The sequence below is a fragment of the Fonsecaea multimorphosa genome (assembly GCF_000836435.1).
Source record: "Fonsecaea multimorphosa CBS 102226 unplaced genomic scaffold supercont1.23, whole genome shotgun sequence".
NCBI lineage: Eukaryota > Fungi > Ascomycota > Eurotiomycetes > Chaetothyriales > Herpotrichiellaceae > Fonsecaea > Fonsecaea multimorphosa.
In genome coordinates, this window is record NW_015971657.1 from 275,224 (window position 1) to 295,485 (window position 20,262).

Sequence of the window (20,262 nt, forward strand, 5' to 3'; positions counted from 1 at the left end):
AGAAGGTGCTTTATTTTCTTTGAGGTCCTTCCAGTATGGAGCGTTGTGGGCACGCGGATTGACGATTTGCTTTTGGCTTGACAGAAATGACACCGGCAGGAAAAATTGGGCGTTGCAATTATTAATGCAGATCACCTTCCTTGCACAGATTTTCGGCTCGCGGGCGATTCGCTGCCCTTGCTCCGGGTCTAACTTCCTGGCGGCGATCGCTGCAGATTCAAGGGGGGGCAACCAAACAGGCCGAAACGATTGGGGATCGCACAAAAGAAATGACAGAGCCCAGCTGCACCCTCATTCACTCAAGATCTTGTGATAGAAATCGGCTGCGAACCGAGGCATCAGGGCCCAATTGAACAAATACGTTGGGTACCGATCAGCAGCGATCAGCATACATGTCTTGATCACGGTGCAACATTGGCGATATGTGTGGTGGAACTAAGAGGTAGATGGTCCACGGCGTCGGATCCAGAGAAATCATCTTTGTCACAAGACCTTTTTCTGCGGGTTTCGGACATCTGCAGTCCTGTGCTATGGGTCGCATCCTTACTGGTTGGGCAACAGGGTCATTCAGCTGGACTGCCTCCCAAACGCATTTGCGTGAGTAACGCTGCTGATGCCCTTTCTCGCTTGCGGCCAGCGATGCCCCGCTTGGGTCGTTTGTAGTGGCATATATCCTCTTACAAAGGGGCTGTTGGATCGATTGTTGGAGCTTACGTCCTCGGATTCTTGATTGACAGATAACGTGGTATGTAGGACCCTGCTTGGCTGATAGCTCATGGCAGACAACGTGCCATGTCGATCAACCACGCTTTTCCACGAGTTTCTTGCCACGAGAAGAGCTATCAAGGAGGGGAGGCCATGGACAGCCGGACTGGCCAGGGTTGGCTCGGCTGGCGGGAAAGATCTTCAGGTACTAGCTTTGGGGAGGGTGGTAGCACGGAGCCGGGGAGACGGAAAGGCGAGGACACCGTTCAATAGATAACAGGGCTCGGTGGAGGATCGCTCGGGAAGCCAGCCAATTCTCGAAACGAGGTGTAGAACTGTGCGAATGGCATTCGGCCGATGACAAGTCAACGCCTGGAACGATGATTGATGTTGACAGGGCCGGTAGCGAGTGAAGGTTTCCGTCGCACCCCTGAAGAGCCGTTCAGGGAGTGCAATCATGTCAGAAGGACAGATGGTGTGAAAGCGAGGATGGTGGGCTGAGGGCGGGAGACGTAGCGAGTGGTAGATGTGATGTTAGGGAAACTGCAGCCGGGAGGGAAGCGCCAAATTCAGCCGTCTGACAGAAAAGAGAATTTGGTCAGATGTGGCTTGACGTAACACGTGACTCCATACATTGCCACGTGATTACTTCCCCGTCGCCAGATACTACCAACCTACCTGGCTCGCTGGTAGAAAGCCATTTATACACGTCGTTAATCACATGGGAAACTGTGCTGAAATTCCATTCATAGGTACAGAAGTAAAATGTCCTAATCCACTGCGAAGGCTAGAGCAACACCTCCATCGCTCTCAAGGTGCCAATGCCCAGAATCTCGATCCACTTCCAACTGCGCGTCGCTTCAAAGACCTGGCCTCTTTCGCAATTTCGCATCCCTCTTGTAAAGCTGAAGCCGCTCTCAAATGACTTAGTCAAACTCTGACAGTTGATCTCCTACTACGTTCCAAAAATAATGTGTCAAATTCGAACGACAAACTGAACGCCCACCCCTCCTACTGAAACCCCCTTTCTAAACATAACCATGCCTTCATCATACATTCACTCATCTCTCATGCTCATCCATCCTTTCATACATTTGTCGAATAGTTACCGGCAGTGGGCTCAACCCTTATATCTGGCACAGGCAATCCCTGCTGCTGCTGGATTGGTGGAGGATATGCTCCAGCCAATGATGGCGGCTGCTGGGCCAATGCGACACCAGGTTGTCCTGGGATAGCATTAGCAACGACAGGAGCTTCCACTCTCTGTTGCTGTTGTGGTGGCTGCTGCTGCTGCGCGAAGTACGCTCTGGGATCACCTTGTAAACCTTGAGAAGGAGGCGGCTGCTCTATAGCACGCAACGGACGTCGGTCATCCCCGCTGTATTCGTCGTCGCTGCTTTCGTCACTGTACTCGCCTCTTTCCACTCGCCGACGGCGCTTCTCTTCGAGCTCGGCTTGCCATTTGCGCTCTCTAGCCTCTTTTGGTCCGTGTTAGCTACAGCTTCCCCTCTCAAAGGCGGACCGTATACGTACCTCTGATCTCCTTTGTCTTCTCCGCCAGCTTCGTGATCTCTTCCCTTGAGACCACTCTCAAGACAATCACGTAGTCGTCTCTCTCTTCGAACCTCTCATGAGCCTTTTCTAGGGCCTCGGGATTCACTAGGGCTCGACTAATTTTGGTCCACCTTGCATTTGGTGGTATGCCATCTTTATGGGCGTCTTTTAATGGCGCAACCCCTTCTCGTGTGGGATTTGGATCTTCAGGAAATGGAACTTCTCGGGGCGGCTTGAGGATACCCTTTGGTTTGAACTCCTCTTTCTTTTCAGCGGGCTCCACCAATTGCACTTTTCGAGGACGGTTATCTTCGTCTTCACCTGGGGATATTGTTCTTTGTTCCAGAGCCGGCGGAACATCTTGATCCTCGTCACGAGAAGACGCTCGCTCTCGGGGAAGTCGTTGCCTGGAGTCCTTACCGTCATAATCCTCGGTGGTGTCTGACTCAGTCCCACGGTCAGCCCGATCTCGGTGCTTCCTGTGACGATGGTGCCTCCGTCTTTCGTGGCGGTCGTCATGATCACCCATGTCGTCAACAACACGGTCCTCGTCTCGTCGGCGCATATCGCGATCTCCATTGGTCAACTTGAGATCACGCTCAACGCGTCCGGCAAGTTCGTCTGGACTCGATTCATCATGGTGTCGTCTTCTTCGGTGCTTTCGCTCTTTACGATCATCAGTTTCCGACTCATTGTCCTCCTTGTTGCGATTGCTCTTCAGAGCTGCCCCAGCAGCAGCGCTTACCGCGCCTAGACCCGCGGCGGCGGCGAGTCCTTTACGCAGTCCCGAATGCTCCGGGCTGCTGTCGCGACTTCGAGGCTTGCCGGGCTTATCAACGTCTCGATGCCTGTCTCTTTCTCTATCTCTGTCTCTCTCACGATCCCGATCTCGATCCTTGTCTCTCTCACGGTCTCTGTCCCGATCCCGCTCGCGGACTCGTTCAGACTCACGTGGAAGCTCGCGCAATACCTCTCTCTCGCGCTCATCACGATGCCTGTGCTTAGGAGGTTTATCATCGTCCTCGGGACGATCATGACGGGACCTAGGCAAGGGTCGAATATCGCGTTCTTCACGTGCCGACGTGTAACCCTCGTCGGGATAGTGATGCAAAACCGGTGCTCTTGTGGAGTGACGACGTCGGGGGATATCTCCTCGATCTTCAGTGTCGCTTGTGCGGCCGCCTGCGTATCGAAGAGGTTCGTTTCTCTCGATTCGATCGAGGACGCGGGCAGACGAAGGCGGTGGTCCATCCCGTGTGTCCCGCCTTGCAGGCACTTTGTACTCTTGCAGCCCAGCTATGCTTACGGGTCGTTCTCGTCTGCTGTAGCTCTCCCGCCTCTGCGGAGGCCGAGATGACTCCTGCAAAAACTGCTCTTTGGGAGTAGTGTAAGAGAACCCTTCATCCTGAAGCGGACCTCGGGTTGAAGAGTACGGATATGTATTGTAACCACCTCGGCGATGGTACTCGGGTTGTCGGCTCACTCGCGCGGGCAGTAGACGGTCTTGCTCGGCACGGGTTGCGCTCGAATGACGATGGTGATTCCGACCACCCGAGGCAGCGGGAACAAGGTACCGGTCCTCTCTCGAGGCCAGGACCGGGCTTCTTGGATCGTCACGAGAGGAACCACTGATGATGGCCGGTCGTACTCGAGGTGGGGAAGAACGGCGCTCGGTAAATGTGCTCACAGGCCTGCGAGTCTCCAGTGTAGAATTGCCCCTTGGACGCACGGCATATTCGGTCCTCACTATTGATCCTCCGCCAGAATGGGGATCGTCGAGGACCGTCTTCCTTGCAATGCCTTGAGTAGTGTAGACGCCCCCGTGTCGCGTGACGGGGAAAGTATCAATGGCGCTGCGAGGCTGGGAGGAGGAGGAGTATCGAGGGTCGAAGGAGGAGGATATGACCATGCCCGTCGAGGCACGAGGGTCAGCGTAGCGCCGCCCAGGCGGGGAGCTGGGACGGTAGCGGTTTTCGGTCATGGTGAGGATGTTGGCTGGCCACTGCTGTAGAGAATCTTTTCCCCAGGCATCGGACGTTGGCAGCCAGAACCGAAGGGGAGGCTGGTCCCAGACAAATGGAGACAAGATTGGGTTGGTAATGTAATAATATGAAGGGTTCTACCCTGAACAGGCTCAAGGTCAGTAAGATTGCATATCAGGGGGGCGGCTGTCGCAGCGTCAAGAAAAAGACCAAAGATCTGATGTCAGGGTCAAGGCAGCGCAGCGCAGCGCTGTATTTGCATAACCACCCAATGTCAGTGGGCGGATGGTGAGTGGTTAGGAGGGCAAGGATTGGCAAATCCTTGGGGGCCAACAGGAATGATGGATTCATTGAATCAAGCAGGGTTGGGCCGAGGGGAGGGGGGATTTGGGCTCACCGCACACAAAAGTGGGATTGTTAGCTTCTAGAACGAAACATTCGCGGACAGAATTAAGTGGATGAGGAGGGTGGTGATTTGAGATAGAGAATATAAACAAGTCGCTCGGAGCGACAGAATGCGTTATGTACGAGCAGCAGCCTAGCAGCCTAGCAGCCTAGCAGCCCGAGTGTGCAACCCAGCGGCACTGACTGTGTTTGCTGGATAATGGGTGTGGAATATGCCAGATGGGTGCCAGTCACCGGTCACCACAGTGGGAATGGGAATAGGAATGGGAATAGAAATGGGAATGGGAGTTGAAGTTGAAGCCCGACGTCATGGAATGGCGCCATGCAAACTCGTCAAGGTACTAGGTATTCTCCGAACTGCTGGCTGTCAGCCTGCGAGCCTGTCACGGCGGTCTGTCCAAGTGCCCAAAGGCACCTACAAGTTCTTGGGGACGATGAGGTCCGCTCGGAGGAGTATCTACTCGGTACATGCCGAGTACTGCCACTAGGTACCTACCTAGGTACCTACCTAGGTACCTACCTAGGTACTGGCAACTTCCAGGTTCACTCGTCCTCTCCTCCCTTACCTACACTGTCTGCGCTGCACACATATACATTCTCTGTATCTGTATCTGTATCTCCCTATTCTCTCCCTCCTCTACCGTCTCTCATTCTCCTCCTCTTTGCTGTCCCAGATGCTTGATCACCTGCAATGACTCACCCTGTTCCGGTGCTTGCCCCTCTTCCGCCTCAAATTTCACCTTCTCCTCTTCGGTCGCTTTTAGTTATCTCAGGCATCACTCCGTCCCAAAGTCGCTGCCTTTCCTCGAAACTAGGACAGTACTACCGTTGAGACCCAATCAATGTGACCGCAAAGTTACCCGTTTGCTACCAAATGTACGTCGATCAGAGAGCTGCTGCCCAATCTAATTTCTTGTGGACCACCGCCCTCAAGTGGCTCCATACTCTAGCTCTGGGAGTTTCTTCCCATCGCTTCACCCTGGTGAACCCCGTGATAGTCATGTATATCCGACAAACCACGATGCGGGTGCAGCTCAGTCTTCATCAAAAGCCGCATCTGCCTTGTCCCTCTTACCTTTTCAGGCGTTCTGGTGGCCAAGTGCAGAGTTGCATCCTCATCGTTTCCGCCTCTCTCACAAGTCGGGCGTCGTCGAGCCACCCCACCCGCCCTCAGCAAAACCATGTCATCTCTTCCGAGATCCGGGTTCCAAGGACTTGACTTCGTGTCACTATACTCTGTCAAGGAAGGCTGCAAAATCCCCGTGAGCGGTTGGGTCCTGTTTGGAGCTTGAGGAGCCTGCACTGGCCTCGCCATCCAAAGTTCAACTGGGTGGACAAAACTACGACACTTGTCTACTGACATCGATGCTCTGTTGTTTAAGGAGCGATAGTCCAACACCTGACATATCGACGCAGCACGACCCATCATCGTCACCCTCGTCGCAGACGACTCGTGATCAGAAGCTTTGCAGACTGTATTCGGGCGCAGGGCTAAGGTAAGAATCTACATTTCAGAGTTTAAACTCATGTCCCACAAGCTTGCTCATGCCTGCCTTCCATCTACCGTGTCCCTTAACGTTTCATGAATGGTTGATGCGGTGCAATTCCGCTCCTCAATGTTCGCAGTGATGTCTGGCTGCCTGGGTAAGCCGCAGCAAAACCTCTCTGCCACTGATGGCAGCTGCCTTCTCCTTCTCCTACCGATCACGGCCTTGCAGCGGGCTGCAAGGCTGTCATACTTGAGGCTAATGGCTCTTACTTGTTCCTGGAACGACCGCTGGGGTTACGTGGCCCACCAGGTGCGCTCTATGAGGTATCGTAGTTTTGGCAGACAGTGTGGACACAGCCTCCTCGGCAATCTACACTTGGGCTCATATTTCCAGGGCTTTCTCACCTCGGATATCTGAGCGCAGGATCATAATGCAGCGTACATCAATTGAAAGAACCCACGCCTGGCTGCTCAGCTCAGCAGAAATGAGGCCGTCATGGCCTTCCGACGCCTACCACAGCCACTGCAAGGTAGATTTGATTTCACCCCTGAACAGGCCAGCCTCGTCTCAGAACAAGGCGTGATTCTGGAAGTTGAAGTTGTCAAAGCAAGCATCCATGTACCCGGGACTGGTCAGATGACAGACCTCCGCCTCGATACATCCAAGATACCAAAGTGAGGGCCAAAGGTGTTCCAATCAAGAGGTTACCCCGTCTGAACCTCCATCGAGTGCATTGTTTTGTCGTCGAATTGCAATGACCTCCGCATCGACAGGCGAGCAGGCGATGGTTGGCAAAAGGGGCTGATGCTCAGGACTGCCATCGGATGAGATGCACCATTCGACAGCGTGGTACAATTGTCTTCCTTCATCAATACCACGCATTGTCAAGGCGAAAATGGTGTCTAAAGCACATTATCCCTTGTGCCGTCAACCGCTCCCATTGCAATATAAAAATACTATACCGCTCATCAAGGTATGTTATATTCGTTCTGTCTTCGTCAGTCTACACTGTCAATTGTTTCAGAACAGCCGATCTCCTTCTTCTGTCCGTTCATTCTCCCACCTTTTCGATATCGCTCCTTTTCGATCCGACCGCTTCGAACAAAGACTTGCTTCTCCAGTGCTATCTTTGGAGCATCTAGTCTCCGATCTGGCTGTTGGCTGTTGCTTGCTGTCCGCACCCAGATCACGCGCTCTTAGTTGCCAATTTGTCCTCTTTCCCCCCGCCGCTCCCCTATCGTTGCCCGGCTGCGTCGCGAACATGAACAGGCCAATGTTGTGGCAATGTTGCCAATGCAACAACGGACCTATGATAGTGGCCATTAACCCGAAATGTATCTGTGGTCACGAACGCTGCGACTTTTGCAAGACAGACAACAATATTGACCGTGCGGTAAACACAAAAGGTGTGCGTGCCTACAATCACTTCAGTCATTGTCAGCCAAAGACTTCCTGTGACCCTCGAGTCCAAGCTACACTCCAGGCATTTTCTGAAGCCATTCACATCGCTCGGCATCCCACTAGTGTGTCAAACGGACGGAACCTCCGGCTCAGAAGTCAACCAGCTGCAGGAGACTATTGGTATTGCTGTGAAAACAACCACCTCAACAAAAAAGCACTGGCCCCAGAGAAATGCGCAGAATGTAGCCACACCAAGTGTGACAACTGTACCGATGCTTAATTGTGTTACGACCAGGAATGGGCATATCCGGAGACGTTGAGCAACCAAAGGCGTCTCAGCACGGAAATTGACAGAATAACCCCCATTATCTCTCAGCCTTGCTGCAGCCTCATCTTTAGCTTCAACCCAACGAATCTCCACGCTCCTTGCGACCTACCGGAGGCCTGTGACGCAACCTAGCCTGGTCATATGGAAAGACCTCTGGTCGGGCTTCAAACCAAAGACACGTTCACTCTCTGGCACTACTGGGCTTTTCACTCATTAGGCGCCATTCGACGAAAACAACCCTCCGGACCGACACAATGGCCTCAGCAGCAATATCTTCCGCCAGTCTTTACCGAGCATTCCATTTCTTTGTCAGCGGCCCTTTCTCAATGGAACGGTCCCATCTGGTGGGACACACAGGACCCAGCACGAACACCATCCAGAGTACTCAGTCTCGTTGATTCGGAAACAGCCCACTTCTCGACCTGTCCGGTTTTTCTTTTGTTCTCAGCACCAACCACCACCATCACCACCACCAGCAGTACGCGCCGTCGAGCCTATACATTCCTCTAATCACTCAGGTGCTTCGCTCGTTCTTGCCACTTCTCAAAGTCTCCAAATTCTCCATTTGTCGTTACCACTTTTCGATATCACTCTTCTTCCCCAATTTCATCTCTTATCAGGGAGCATCACGAACCAGAACCCCCCAGAGACTTTGCTTGGGTACGAATTCCATATCTATGGCCAACTTTTCTAATCATACCCTCTTTTTTTCCTACTTCAGATGGTTGTTATTAGTACATCCCCCCTCCGTTCCAGTCAAGAGAAAGAATAGGTCCTAGAGTTAGATTAGGAGGAAACTATCGTTAATGAATAGGATTCTTATTTTCTCTCCCTCTTCCTCTCCTTCCTCTCCTTCCTTTTCCGTACCACCACAGGATAGACCCATCGGACCCGTCCCTTTCCTATCTATGCTACTTGATACCCCATAGAATTGTGAAGCGGACCGAGATTCCCATGAAAGCGACGTGTGGATGGAAACCCTAGATCCATGAAGCGACGTCTCTTTTCTTTTAGGGTTATTAGTTCTCCAAAAGGGAAAAAAACAGAAATAGACTGTTTTCATTTGTCTCCACGTGGATATTGAAAAGAAATATTACATTCATACATTATATATACATGGGTATGTATATAGGTATGTATGTGTGCTCGACATGTGTGGACAACACCGACGGTCGCCTCGCTGTGCTCATAACCCTCTGAAGCTCCGAGTCGAAGCGCTCCCGCATAGATCGAAGTGCAAATCGGGACATGTGCGTGAAGTTTTTACACGCCCAGGAGTGTCCAAGGAGCTGGAACATTTGCAGACATATATACAATGTACAGAACTCCATTCACCTCGGACTAGACATGTCCCTTTTCCAAGGGATCCTGAACGCCAACGCTGCTGCTTTGAAAAAAAATCCCGTCAATACTATTTCATCGCTCTTGAGTTGTGTGGGAGAGTGTACCTATCGACATGTTTGGCGTCGAGTCGTATGTTGTTGCCATGACTTAGTTGCGTCGGAGTATGGTAGACGACGTCGAACAGACGAGCTCTGACTGCGTGGGCAATCCATGCCTTGCTCTTTTGAGGCCTTGACGGTCAAGGAGAGACTCGTTGGAGTAAGCTCCAAAGCCTTTTCGTCGACATCTTGGGTTCCATGGCGGCTTCAACTCCACTGATTGCAACCTCAGAACCTCGACACTGACGTACCAAGCAAAGACGCTCGAGCCTCGCCAGCAAAGGAATATCGGATTGTCCACCGACTCTGGAACGTCGGATTCAGCTTCCCTTTGGATAGCATCTTCTCAACGATCAACCCGAGAGTTTCCGTCCGTGGCCGAGTGTGAATGGCTGCGTCTCCTATTCTTCTTCCGCACTTGCCTACTTGTACCCTTAATTCCCTTGGTCTTTCCTTTTCTCTTTTCGCCAGTCGTATCTGCACCTTGCCTTCCATGTTGAAGGCCAGCCTCTCCCTCTTGGATGCCCGCCTTCCTCTTCATCCTCTCTACCACAGACCCTACTTTATACATACTCACTGGATCGCTATGATCAGTGAGGGGACTTGCCCTCAGTGGGAAAAACCAATCAAACACTGTATACCCCATGACTTCTCTGAAGTTTCCCCCTGCACCAATGTCGAAAGGATTACCACCAGGTGGGGATTCGAGGATAGCGAACACACGTGTTTCCACATTTGAAGGAGTCGGGGGTATCGGAATGGTCGGCTGCGAATCAGACGAGGAGGGAGTAGTGTTTGGTGTCTCTTGTGATGGCAGGGCCGGAGCGGGGGGAAATGTTGTAGTCGACTGCGGATCATAGGTCTGTTGTGGCGGCGTTGGGGTTGGCGCATTCGCATTCCTTGATTGCGCCGCCACGTTCTCCTCATTGTCCCCCATACTTGCGCCGTGCTGCTTGAGAATCTGAAACTGCTCTTCTGGGGGGCGGGGATACGTGATCAACCTCAGATCCGTCCTGTTCGATTTCTGATAATTCTCCAAGATTCTAGGTGGTAAATATACCGCCAGATACCAGATCTTGGTCTTGCGGGTGAAATTCTCGATGGTGGAGGAATTCAGGAACGCGAACTGCAGACTCGACCCACACATGCCAGCGGTAAAGATGAAAAACAATCCCGCAAAGATCAAGACCAGGATCCAATGCACGTTGAGGAAATTTCCGGGTCCTTCACTCCGGCGTCTGGCGAAATAATACGCCATGACAACCAGTGTATGTAGGCAAAAAAGGGCTGCCCAGCCGGTGAACTGTATGAAGTACTTGAACGACGTTTCCGACACGATTCCGCCCACCCAGGGACAGAAGTGGTCCATCTTCAGCACGCAGCGGCCGAGTTCGCTGCAGTGGTGTGCCCGGTCGGGCTTGTAATTGTAGCATGTCGAGCAGAATGGCGGGCGGCCGTCCCAGCCGCAGACGAAGACGTCCTTGTGCCAGAAATCTTGAGCGCGGAAGCCCTGCTGAGCCTCCTTATCCTGTTTTCGGCGGAGGTTCCGGGGCGTATATCCCTCGGTTGAATCATACTCAAGTGCCTCCTCCTTATGGGTCGCACTCCTCCTCTCTTTCCGCCGCTTGCGTTCTTTCTCAATCCAGTACTGCTCTCCGCGCGGAACGAGGCCCGGGTTTGTCAGGATCGTTTGGGCCAGGCGGCCGAAGCATGTCAGCGTGACAAGCAGGAGAAGGTAGAATATAACGAGGATGGCGATCGCAGAACCGGTCTCGCGACGGACGAATAGCGACTGTTTAGGGTGGATGAGGTACTTGACGCCCACGAGATCCGTGAGCACCCATGACGAGTATCCGATGATTCCAAGAAGGAAGACTGGGATGATTCGTGCTGTCACCACATTCCCTCGTTTGTTGGCTTCCCCTGGCCGCATAGTCTTCATGGTGACGGGCGGCGGTATGGAGGGGACAGGAGAGGGTAGGGACAAATTACAATCTCAATCAAGAACAAGCATGTTGCTGTCACCGCAACTGTATATTGTGAGCCATTGAGTCGACTGTTTGCACCCAGGGGCGCTCAAGTGCAAAGTTCGCCTTTACTGCGTAACGATATTGGTTGTTGTGTTGTCGTCACATCGACCGCCGACGTTGGAAATGACGAGGCAAGTGAGGCTGAGTGCACATCCGGAAAGTGTGCCGAGCTGGTATTGGATTTAGTGGCGTCAGCAAACATGGCGAGCTATCGGAATCCAACAAACAGAACTTGGTCAACACATGCTGCATTGGCTTTCTTTTCTTCTTTGGCAAGTTATCCTTGTCCACAAATCTAAAGAGGTCCGATGGATGGGAATTATTCCTGGAAACTGTCCCCTAAAAGTTCAATAGCCACTCAATTCAACAACTTTCACGAGAGTCTGCACAAATTCGCTCAAGCCTTTTCAATCTTCTCCCTCAAAATGCCCTTCAAGGTGACCGCATCGGCGGCAAATTTACTGATACCTTCCCGCAACTTCTCCACCGCCATTTGCTCCTCATTGAAGTCAAAACGGAACAAGGACTCATCGTTGATGTAGCTGCGTCTGGGAATGTCCAGCGTCTTAGCCTCCTCGGCCTTCAGCTTCTGGGGCACCGGGTCGGTCGAGTTGTACAGATCCTCCAGCAAGTTGGGCGAAATGGTCAAGTAGTCGCAGCCAGCAAGCTCGGTGATCTCGCCAACATTTCGGAACGAGGCACCCATGACAATGGTATTGTAGCCGTATTTCTTGTAGTAGTTGAAGATGGACTGCACGCTTTTGACACCTGGGTCTTCGTTGGCAGGGAAGTCCTTCTTCATCGCAGCTTTGTACCAATCGAGGATACGGCCGACGAAGGGGGAAATGAGGAAGGCGCCAGCTTCGGCGGCTGCGACGGCTTGGACCAGGGAGAACATCAAGGTCAAGTTGCAGTTGATGCCTTCCTTCTGGAGGATCTCCGCAGCCTTGATACCCTCCCAAGTGGAAGCAACTTTGATCAAAATACGGGACTTGTCAACACCAATCGATTTGTAGAGCTTGCGTGCTTGTGAGCTGATGAGGTCCCAACAGAAGCAACTTGGGACACTTACCTCAATGATGTGACGGGCCTTTTCGACCGAAGCCTGCGTATCAAAGGAGAATCGAGCGTCCACCTCGGTCGAGACTTTTCCCGGAACAATCTTGAGAATCTCATTGCCGAATTCGACCAGGAGTCTGTCAAGAGTGGCATCAACCTGCTCGTCGATTGTTTTGCCCTAGCGCGATCTTGTTCAGTATGGATATTTTGCAAAAGACACGAGGTGAGTCCGACATACATGCTGCTTGCCATATTCAACCGCAGGGTCGATCAACTTGGCATATTCGGGTTTCTTGGATGCGGCGAGGATGAGCGAGGGGTTGGTGGTAGCATCTTGTGGCTTGTACTTTTCAATTGCTGCGACCCAGGTTAGCACGTATCCCAGGCTGACGCGACGGGGTGAGCGGGAGCGTACTGTGAAAGTCACCAGAGTCGCAGACGACAGTCTATTGAGCTTGTTTAGTATCCCAACGAACTTTGCCATATTGGCGGATGGCGGGAAACAGCGGAGGTGGGAACGTACGGTGCCAGTGGCTTTGAGTTGGTCGAGAGAGGAAGTCATGATTGTAGTGGGTGTGATTATCTGCTGGGTCCTTTGGATAAGAGAACAGAGAAGCGAGTTATGAAGCAGGAGTTCGAATTGATCGAGACAAGAGGGAAAAAAATCTTCTGAGATCAAACGGGCTGCCTGTATGGTTTTAAGCAAATGCGTCTCTGGTCCTGACGGGCTTGTGACGAAGCCGTGACATGGAGGGGCGCCACCAGCTAGCTTCCAGAGCCTGAGGTTTGCGATCCAGAGGTGGGGCACAGGGCAACTGGCACCCCTCCTTCCCTTAGGTACCAAGCCCGCCTACGAGAAACCGCCTAAAGCCACGGGTGCTGGCCCATGCGCGCCCCTGTAAGGACGGAAATCGTCGGGCGGCTTCCTCGAAACGGGATTCCAGTCAGTCTCTTCAGATTTTTCGAAATCCCCAGCGCTTCGCGCCATGTCCCAACGTCCAAACCCCACGTATTCTTTTGCACGGTCCAAGAAACAACTCCGGCTCTCCGAAAAAAAAAAATCGAGATCTTGCTTTTCGCCTCCATGTTGATCTTCATTTCTTTCCCACTCCCCATTTGTAGACAGGCTGACATAACCTTTTGGCAGCAGCACCAGCTGAACATGCTCTCGAAGCCAGGTCGCTCAAGCTCTGAGTTCAACCTTGCCTGCCATGCCCGCGCCATGCGGTACCACCCTCTCAATACCTACATAGTATCCATCAAATCATCACCTGAGAGCGGCTTACCTCAACCTTATATCCTGACTCAGCGTTTGTGCGTTGAACAAACTATCGCCGACCGGCGATACACACCCCGGTCTCCATTGCCTCAATGCAGAACCCCGGCCGGTTCGCGGGAAGCGGCGTCGCATGGAAGAAACATCCGCCGTTCCAGCGATGCCTGCCTGCTGGGGTGTGTGATTGGGACTATACTGCTATATTACTCGCTCCAAGAAAGATATTACTCCAGAATTGCATCAGCAAAAGCTGTCGCGTCATGCTACTGAACTTTGCTAGGAAAACGTCTCGGGGCGTGTCGGATACCCTGACCTGCATCCACGATCGTGGTCTGTGTAGGCGTTACTAAGGTGCATGTGCTCCGGCAAGCTGATCGTCACATCTCCCGGTCTCTTTGTGCTTGGTCCTTAACGTCAAAGGTATATTACTGATTATCAGGCTATAAAGGTGGAATGACCTGATTATGTTCTGTATCTCCATCGTCTCACAAAGCAGAAATCCAGCCCATGTATTCGGATTTCTGACCCCTCTAGATGCCTTTTTTGAGATCCTGCGTATTTGCCATCCCCACAACTAACCTTCCAGCTCGTGCCTATTCCAATCACAAAAGAAGTGCGTGAAACACATCGTGAGACAGAGAGTGGTATCATTGTCCTCGAGTAAGCATCAGACTGAAAAGGAAATCAGAAACAATCAATTAATCTTTCAGCCCAAAGGCTTTGCGTAGCATGGGGAACTTTTTCTTTTTCCCACTGCGACCAACAGGTTCGGCAAAATCTGGCGGTTTGCGCATACTGCCTTGGTTCAGCCTCGTCGTTCCGTTCCGCATCGGAGGCCCATCCATGGTGCTCGGTCGAGCATTTTCATTTGATGATGCGGGAGGCAGCGGCCAAGAATCACTCATGACTCGCTCAGGCGCGTGTCGACGTTGCAATTTGGCATGCCCATGCTGTTGGCCCCCCGGGTTCTGCTGTTCTTTTGCTGCTTCCAGCTGGGCTCTTGCCTGTGCAATGGCTTTATCCCTTTCGGCAGTTGAAGCAAATCCGAGCCGTGACCCTTTAGTCGTGTCTGTGGTCTTCGGGGGCTTTTGCGGGGATTCAACCACAGGCGAAGGTGAGTCATCCTTTGGCTTCTTGCTGCGAAACATTCCAAGTAGTCCCCGCTTCTTCTCACTGTTTGGAGACAAAGCTTCGCCACTGCTAGGGAGTCCAGTCGTATCACTTTGTGGAATTTGCAGTTTGGGAGCAGCTTGTGCTTGTCGTGACGCTCGCTCCTCATCCGAGCTATCATCAAGGTCTGTAGATTCATCATCAGTGGTTCTACGAGGAATGCCGCGGACTGGAGCAAATTGTGGCACGTCCGATTCGTCGTCACTATCATCGGCGAAACGTGAGCGCCATTTGCTGCGCTGAGGTTGTTCGTCCTCGTCGTCTGAGTCCAAAACGCGGGACCGGTTGTTCTGCCCGATCATACTCAAAGAATGGGCGGTGGCTGTATTTGTCTGTTGGCGAAACATTGAAGATGATCTTCTGACGTCGGTTGACCCGCGGAGTGTAGGTACATTGTCGATCGATCCTCTCATAGTAGTTCTCATGGTGTGAGAACCATCTGGTGCGGTGAAGGGTCGCCTGCCCACAGGTGAAACCGACCGCACGCCGTTGAGCCTATCTCCCCGCAGAGTCGGTTCGCCTGCACCTCGCATGCTTCGGCGCATTGTATGTTTCCCACCGGTAGTAGACTTGCTGCGACGTGCCTTTCGAAACGAGCTTTCCGAGTCACTGTCATTTGACACAAGCGGCCGGACGGGCTGCGTCCGAGGCGCGGGCACAGAGGTAGCGGCAGCCGCCGCTAGTGGAATATTCTTCTTCTGGAGTGCTGCTCGGGGTTGAATTTGAGGATTCATTCGTTGTTGTGGCGGGGCAACGGTTGAGGCTGGCATTGAATTGCGATTCTCGTTACGCATGGTCTTGCGGAATCCCGGTTCGATCTCTGGCGGGGAGCTGGCTCTCATCGACTGTCGGAAAGGTGCAGCGGCGGCCGCAGCATGTCCGAGGCTGGGGGTTTCGATCGTTGGATATGCAGAAGGCTGCGTCCTCTTTTGAAGTGGCGAGTCTGGTTGTCCTTGTGTCGCTGCTGCCGCTGCCGGCACAGATGCAGCAGCAGCTATTGCAGCAGGCGACTTCTTTTTGCGCCTAGGTTGTGGCGCAGTGGACTGTGACGCGGGAGCCCGTGTAGGTCGAGGTTGTGCAGGTTGTGTTATCTTGTTGTATACTTTTGTGGCAGCCTCCGGCGTCTTTGTGGGCACGGGGCTCTGATCTGGGACCTGCCTCGCTTGCTCCACTTCGCGGACAGTGGTCGCTGGTGCTGGTTGACTTTCATTGATGTTTTGACCAGGCAAAGATCTCGTCTGCTCTGCGATGCCACTCCAACGAGCCTGTGCCTCCTCCCAAGATCCGGAACCCAGCGCGTCTTGAGGAACGGTAGATGATAGTCGCGCAAGTGGGCTCTCCGGGGCAGTAAAAGGTCCTGGCGGAGTCACAATAGGACTCTCCACAATGGCGTCAATGGAACCAAATCCCATCCCTTCCATCTCCGAGGGATCTTCCGCCGCATCGCTGTAAATGCTATCGTTGTCCGACACTTCATCGTCCACGGCTTCCGTGACCGTACGTGAACTCACGTCAGGGGGTCCACTCACGACGTGGGATGCCTTGCGTGACTCATCATCGAGTCTGCTTAGGGCCTCCGTAGACACTGGGAAGCCTCCTGGAACTTCCACCAGATATTGGTCATTGGGTTTCGGCTCTTCAGCGGGAGTGGGCGGTGAGACGGATACCAGTGGTACCTCTGTCTGGAGAGGTCCAGACCTCACAGGTTGGCTGATTGGTTTCGCAAGGTCGGCTTTTGCGTCAGTATGTAGTTCTGAACCGCGGACTGGACGAGGAGGTGGTGCAGACGTCGTCTCCTCAGCCTCCGAAATGTCGTTTTCTTCGTCCGAAAACGACACGGCGCCCTCGACGGACGTCACCTCGGGCGGAAGGGGCTCATTGAGTGGAGGTCCAGAAGCCTGCCCAGAGGTCCTTCGGGCCTCTTGAGCCAATAAAGCTCCTACAATTTGATCGCTTGATACGCCTGTGGCTGGATAGGGGGTGGAGGTACTGGACGTCTCCGAAGACGTCCCCGAAGCAGTAGTATTCTTGCCCTCTGCGAGCGGCGCACGAGTTTCCGGAGGCGACCTTGGCATTTGCGCGTGGTTGGAATCATTGATATCTCTAAACTTTTGGCCACGAACGCTCCCAAACGACGGAAGTTGAGGGCGTGGCTTCATCAACTCTTCCATGTCATCGTTCGAGAAGGTGTTCGGCATTGGTTTGCCCTTTCCCAAGCCAAGCCACCCCTTTTTCTCTCTGCCAGGACTCTCCGCCGGACTTTGAACGCTTGCGGCAGTTCCAACAATTTCGGGCTGAGCCTCGAAGCTGACTCGCACAGACTTCTTCCGTTTTGGAGGACCATCGACCGACGCACTCGATATATCAGACGACTCACTCGGGGTAACACTAGCGCCACGAGGTTCGCCGCCGGAAAAGGCTGGATTCGGGGAGTGATGCTTGAGCGCAGGTTTAGCAGGCGATATCGATCGCGGAGGAGGTTCGTGTTTTCGGCCTGCAGCAAGGTCTGAAGATAACCTTTCCGAGAAACGAGTGGATCGCGAGGGGCTGAGCGAAGTACCCCGAGCAGGCTGAGGTTCAGTGACTTGGAGGTGACTCGTTGGAGCTGGCGATTCCTCGCGACCGTCCAGTGCCGCAGTCTCTGGAGAAAGAGATTGATTGGGAGCGGATGGCGAGGGAGCGAATTCAATCTTCCTAGGTATATCTGCGGTATTCATAGGTCTCTTTCCCAGATCCGGAGCAGTCACTTCTTGGACAGAATTCACACTGGCGTCTGCGGCTTGATGGGCATGCGGTGGACTGTCTTGCTCCTGCTGTTCGCCTTCCCAGTCTTCCCGAACGATAGATGGCTGTTTCTGTAAGATCCCCGAGGCTCTCTGCGTCCTCCTTTCTCGCTTGCGCTCGACATTCGAGTCCGAGTCTGAATCGGTCCGCGAGGCCTCGGTCGCAGAAGAATCAAGACCCTCTTCGGAAAACGAAGGTTTTTTCTTCTTCCTCCTTGTAGGAGGCTGCTGATCTGAGAAAGTTTGTGTTTGTGGCTCTGGACTTGGTTCCAGCGAATTGACGACTGGTTTGCTCGCTATTGTCCCACTCTGCAGGTGACTACCTTCTGCTGCGGTGTTGACCACCCTCTTCTTCTTCTTCTTGACAGGCTGATTTGCGGTTTGCACTAGGTCGTCCTGAATATCTGCGGCTTGCGCCGGAGAGATCGCCTTTGCGACAGCATTGGAAGGAGATCGATCACCGTTCACGAGTACGGGAGACTGTGCCATTGGAGATTGCGCTACGGGAGATTGGGGTCGCGGCGACAGCGGTCTCGAAAAATTGATGGAACTTCGGCTGTCAACCCGCTCAAGATCATTGCTTTGTGGAACGCTGGGATTTCTCTGAAAGTTGGGCGGTGGCTGCTGCGGTGATCCGTACCTATCGAGACTCTGGCCACGGTTTGATGGTCGCACTAGCGGTGGTGAGAGTACGCGAGGCGGAGGAGCTTCTTGACTGGATGCTCTCTTCTTCTTCTTCTTGGACGGCGTGGCCGCGGGAGGAGCAAATTGTTGCGGAATGGTCGGTAGCGGGGGGGCCTCGGGTTCTGAGCGCGAGACTTGTCGCGAGGGCGAGGGCGAAGGAGTTCTAAACGTCCTCTCAGTCATGGACCCAGCACTGTTGTGCCTCTGCAAGCCGCCTCTTCCTCGACCCCGGGCTGAACTTGAAAGAGAACCGGAAGAGGCTTGCCTTTGAATCATGCGCTTTGTCTGAACCTGATCCACCGGGGTCGGAGTCGGAGACATGGTTCTCAGGGCTTGAGCGGCGGCGGAAGCTGACAGATTTGCCTGCGAGGCTCGGCTATTGAGGAATGCCTGAGTGGCCGCCATATGGGCAGAAGCTGAAGCAGGCGTCTGGGGCCGCTGAAGTTGAGCAAACGTCAGCACCGAAGCGCAGAATGAGACTGAACGGGGCGCCGCAAGTGATTACTTACAGTGGCCGACACAGACCTGCTCCGTCTGTGCAAGAAGTTCATGGTTGCGATGGCCCCGGAGGATGTGGTGCTGTAATTGTCGCGCGATCAAAGGCGAACGATGCAGTATCGCAGACGGGAGAACCAGAAGCGAGTTATCAAACCAAGCAGCTAGCTGAACTGGTTATCGGAGGGCTGAAGAACGATGACATGCCCCATGTCGCTTCAGGTTGAGCTCTCCCGCCTGACAAGGGCGAAAAGGATGATGGAAAGGGAGAGGTGGTTAGAAGCTTTTGCGAATGATGGATTGTTTTCTGGGATACCAGGCGAGCAAGGTAGGTACGGAGTAATTGATTTGGGGCGTGGATCGGTGCGGGAAAGCGAGGAAGATGGAAGCTCCGTAACCATGGGAAAGATGGGGCGAAAAGAAGGCTAGAGTCACCCAAGAGCGCACCAGAGGCACAGAGGGAGCCAGCAGTGCGAGCCAGCGCTGAGTTTGTATGGAGTAGTAGCAGGTAGAGATGGGCTCGATGGCTAGTGAACTACTGGGGCCGCGGGTGGTAGTTTGCACCGAGTGGGCGGCTGGCTGGTGAGGGTCGCGAGTTGTGGCTGTGTTGGCCTTTTCCTGCCAGTGACTGAATGAAGCTGGAAGGTCGAGGGTGTTGGGTTGGTGGGGCTGATGACCGCATACCAATCACAATGTGTGACATTCCTTACGTCACTAATGTTTCTCATTTGGTGATGCTGATGATGCCCTCTCGAAACTTTCTTCTTGGAACAACGAGTCTTCATCGATCGAGAAGTCACAGCACAACGCCAAGATCCCTCATATGTACCTAGGTACTTGGGTATTCTTCAAACCGAAATGTATAGCCACGTGCTTGAATCAAGCCCAGCATCCTTCAAAAGGGTACCTATGGGTGCTCCGTCCTGCAGTGGAACCTGCAGATCCCTCTAGATTCCTTTTCGAGTCTAAGTGATGACTAACGAGAGATGAGAGATCAGATTGCTTTCCAGCCGCTTGCTTGTCCTCCAGCCACTTGTCGCATACTAGGTACATATAGGTAGGTACTCCGTACTCCGTCTGCTATACCTCTTCGTATGCACGGAGGGTGGATATCATGCCACGCTACTGGCTACTGCGTAATTGTATCCCTCGGCCCACCAGGCTACCAGACTCGGGGTAGGTTAGCGGTCGCCCGGGCTGGAAAGAGGACCATACAAGTCCCCGAAAAGGTAAGACGTCCTCCAAAGACGACCTAGAGGCTCCCTTGCTGCATACGAAGAGCAACGATTCAGTTACAAGATTGACAAAGATGGCTATCGAAAGGTAAAAACTGCCTCGGTCAATGCCAGTGAGGGAATGATGCCTTATCAAAACGACGAAAATGTACTTTGCACGACTTTCGAAGGGCGCCGTCAGCATCGCTTTCCCCGCATATGGAGAAACATATAGCGAGAGAGT

At 53.2% G+C, this 20,262-nt stretch overlaps 4 protein-coding genes across 4 annotated transcripts; all 4 read right to left on the reverse strand.

Annotated features, from left to right (window-relative positions):
* Positions 1 to 1,791: 1,791 nt before the first annotated feature.
* Positions 1,792 to 4,240, reverse strand: Z520_09311 (uncharacterized protein; the record flags this gene model as incomplete). The annotated part of the gene is made up of 2 exons (XM_016779805.1): positions 1,792 to 2,183; positions 2,239 to 4,240. 2 exons carry the CDS (start codon positions 4,238 to 4,240, stop codon positions 1,792 to 1,794), a joined length of 2,394 nt encoding a protein of 797 aa, XP_016629124.1.
* Positions 4,241 to 9,653: 5,413 nt separating this feature from the next.
* On the reverse strand, positions 9,654 to 11,249 carry Z520_09312 (uncharacterized protein; the record flags this gene model as incomplete). Its single annotated transcript, XM_016779806.1, has 1 exon — positions 9,654 to 11,249. The coding sequence occupies one exon, from the start codon at positions 11,247 to 11,249 to the stop codon at positions 9,654 to 9,656; it is 1,596 nt and encodes a 531-aa protein (XP_016629125.1).
* A 485-nt stretch (positions 11,250 to 11,734) lies between these two features.
* Positions 11,735 to 12,958, reverse strand: Z520_09313 (uncharacterized protein; the record flags this gene model as incomplete). The annotated part of the gene is made up of 5 exons (XM_016779807.1): positions 11,735 to 12,355; positions 12,410 to 12,574; positions 12,635 to 12,753; positions 12,812 to 12,842; positions 12,920 to 12,958. 5 exons carry the CDS (start codon positions 12,956 to 12,958, stop codon positions 11,735 to 11,737), a joined length of 975 nt encoding a protein of 324 aa, XP_016629126.1.
* Positions 12,959 to 14,370: 1,412 nt separating this feature from the next.
* On the reverse strand, positions 14,371 to 18,860 carry Z520_09314 (uncharacterized protein; the record flags this gene model as incomplete). The annotated part of the gene is made up of 2 exons (XM_016779808.1): positions 14,371 to 18,747; positions 18,819 to 18,860. 2 exons carry the CDS (start codon positions 18,858 to 18,860, stop codon positions 14,371 to 14,373), a joined length of 4,419 nt encoding a protein of 1,472 aa, XP_016629127.1.
* Positions 18,861 to 20,262: the final 1,402 nt, after the last annotated feature.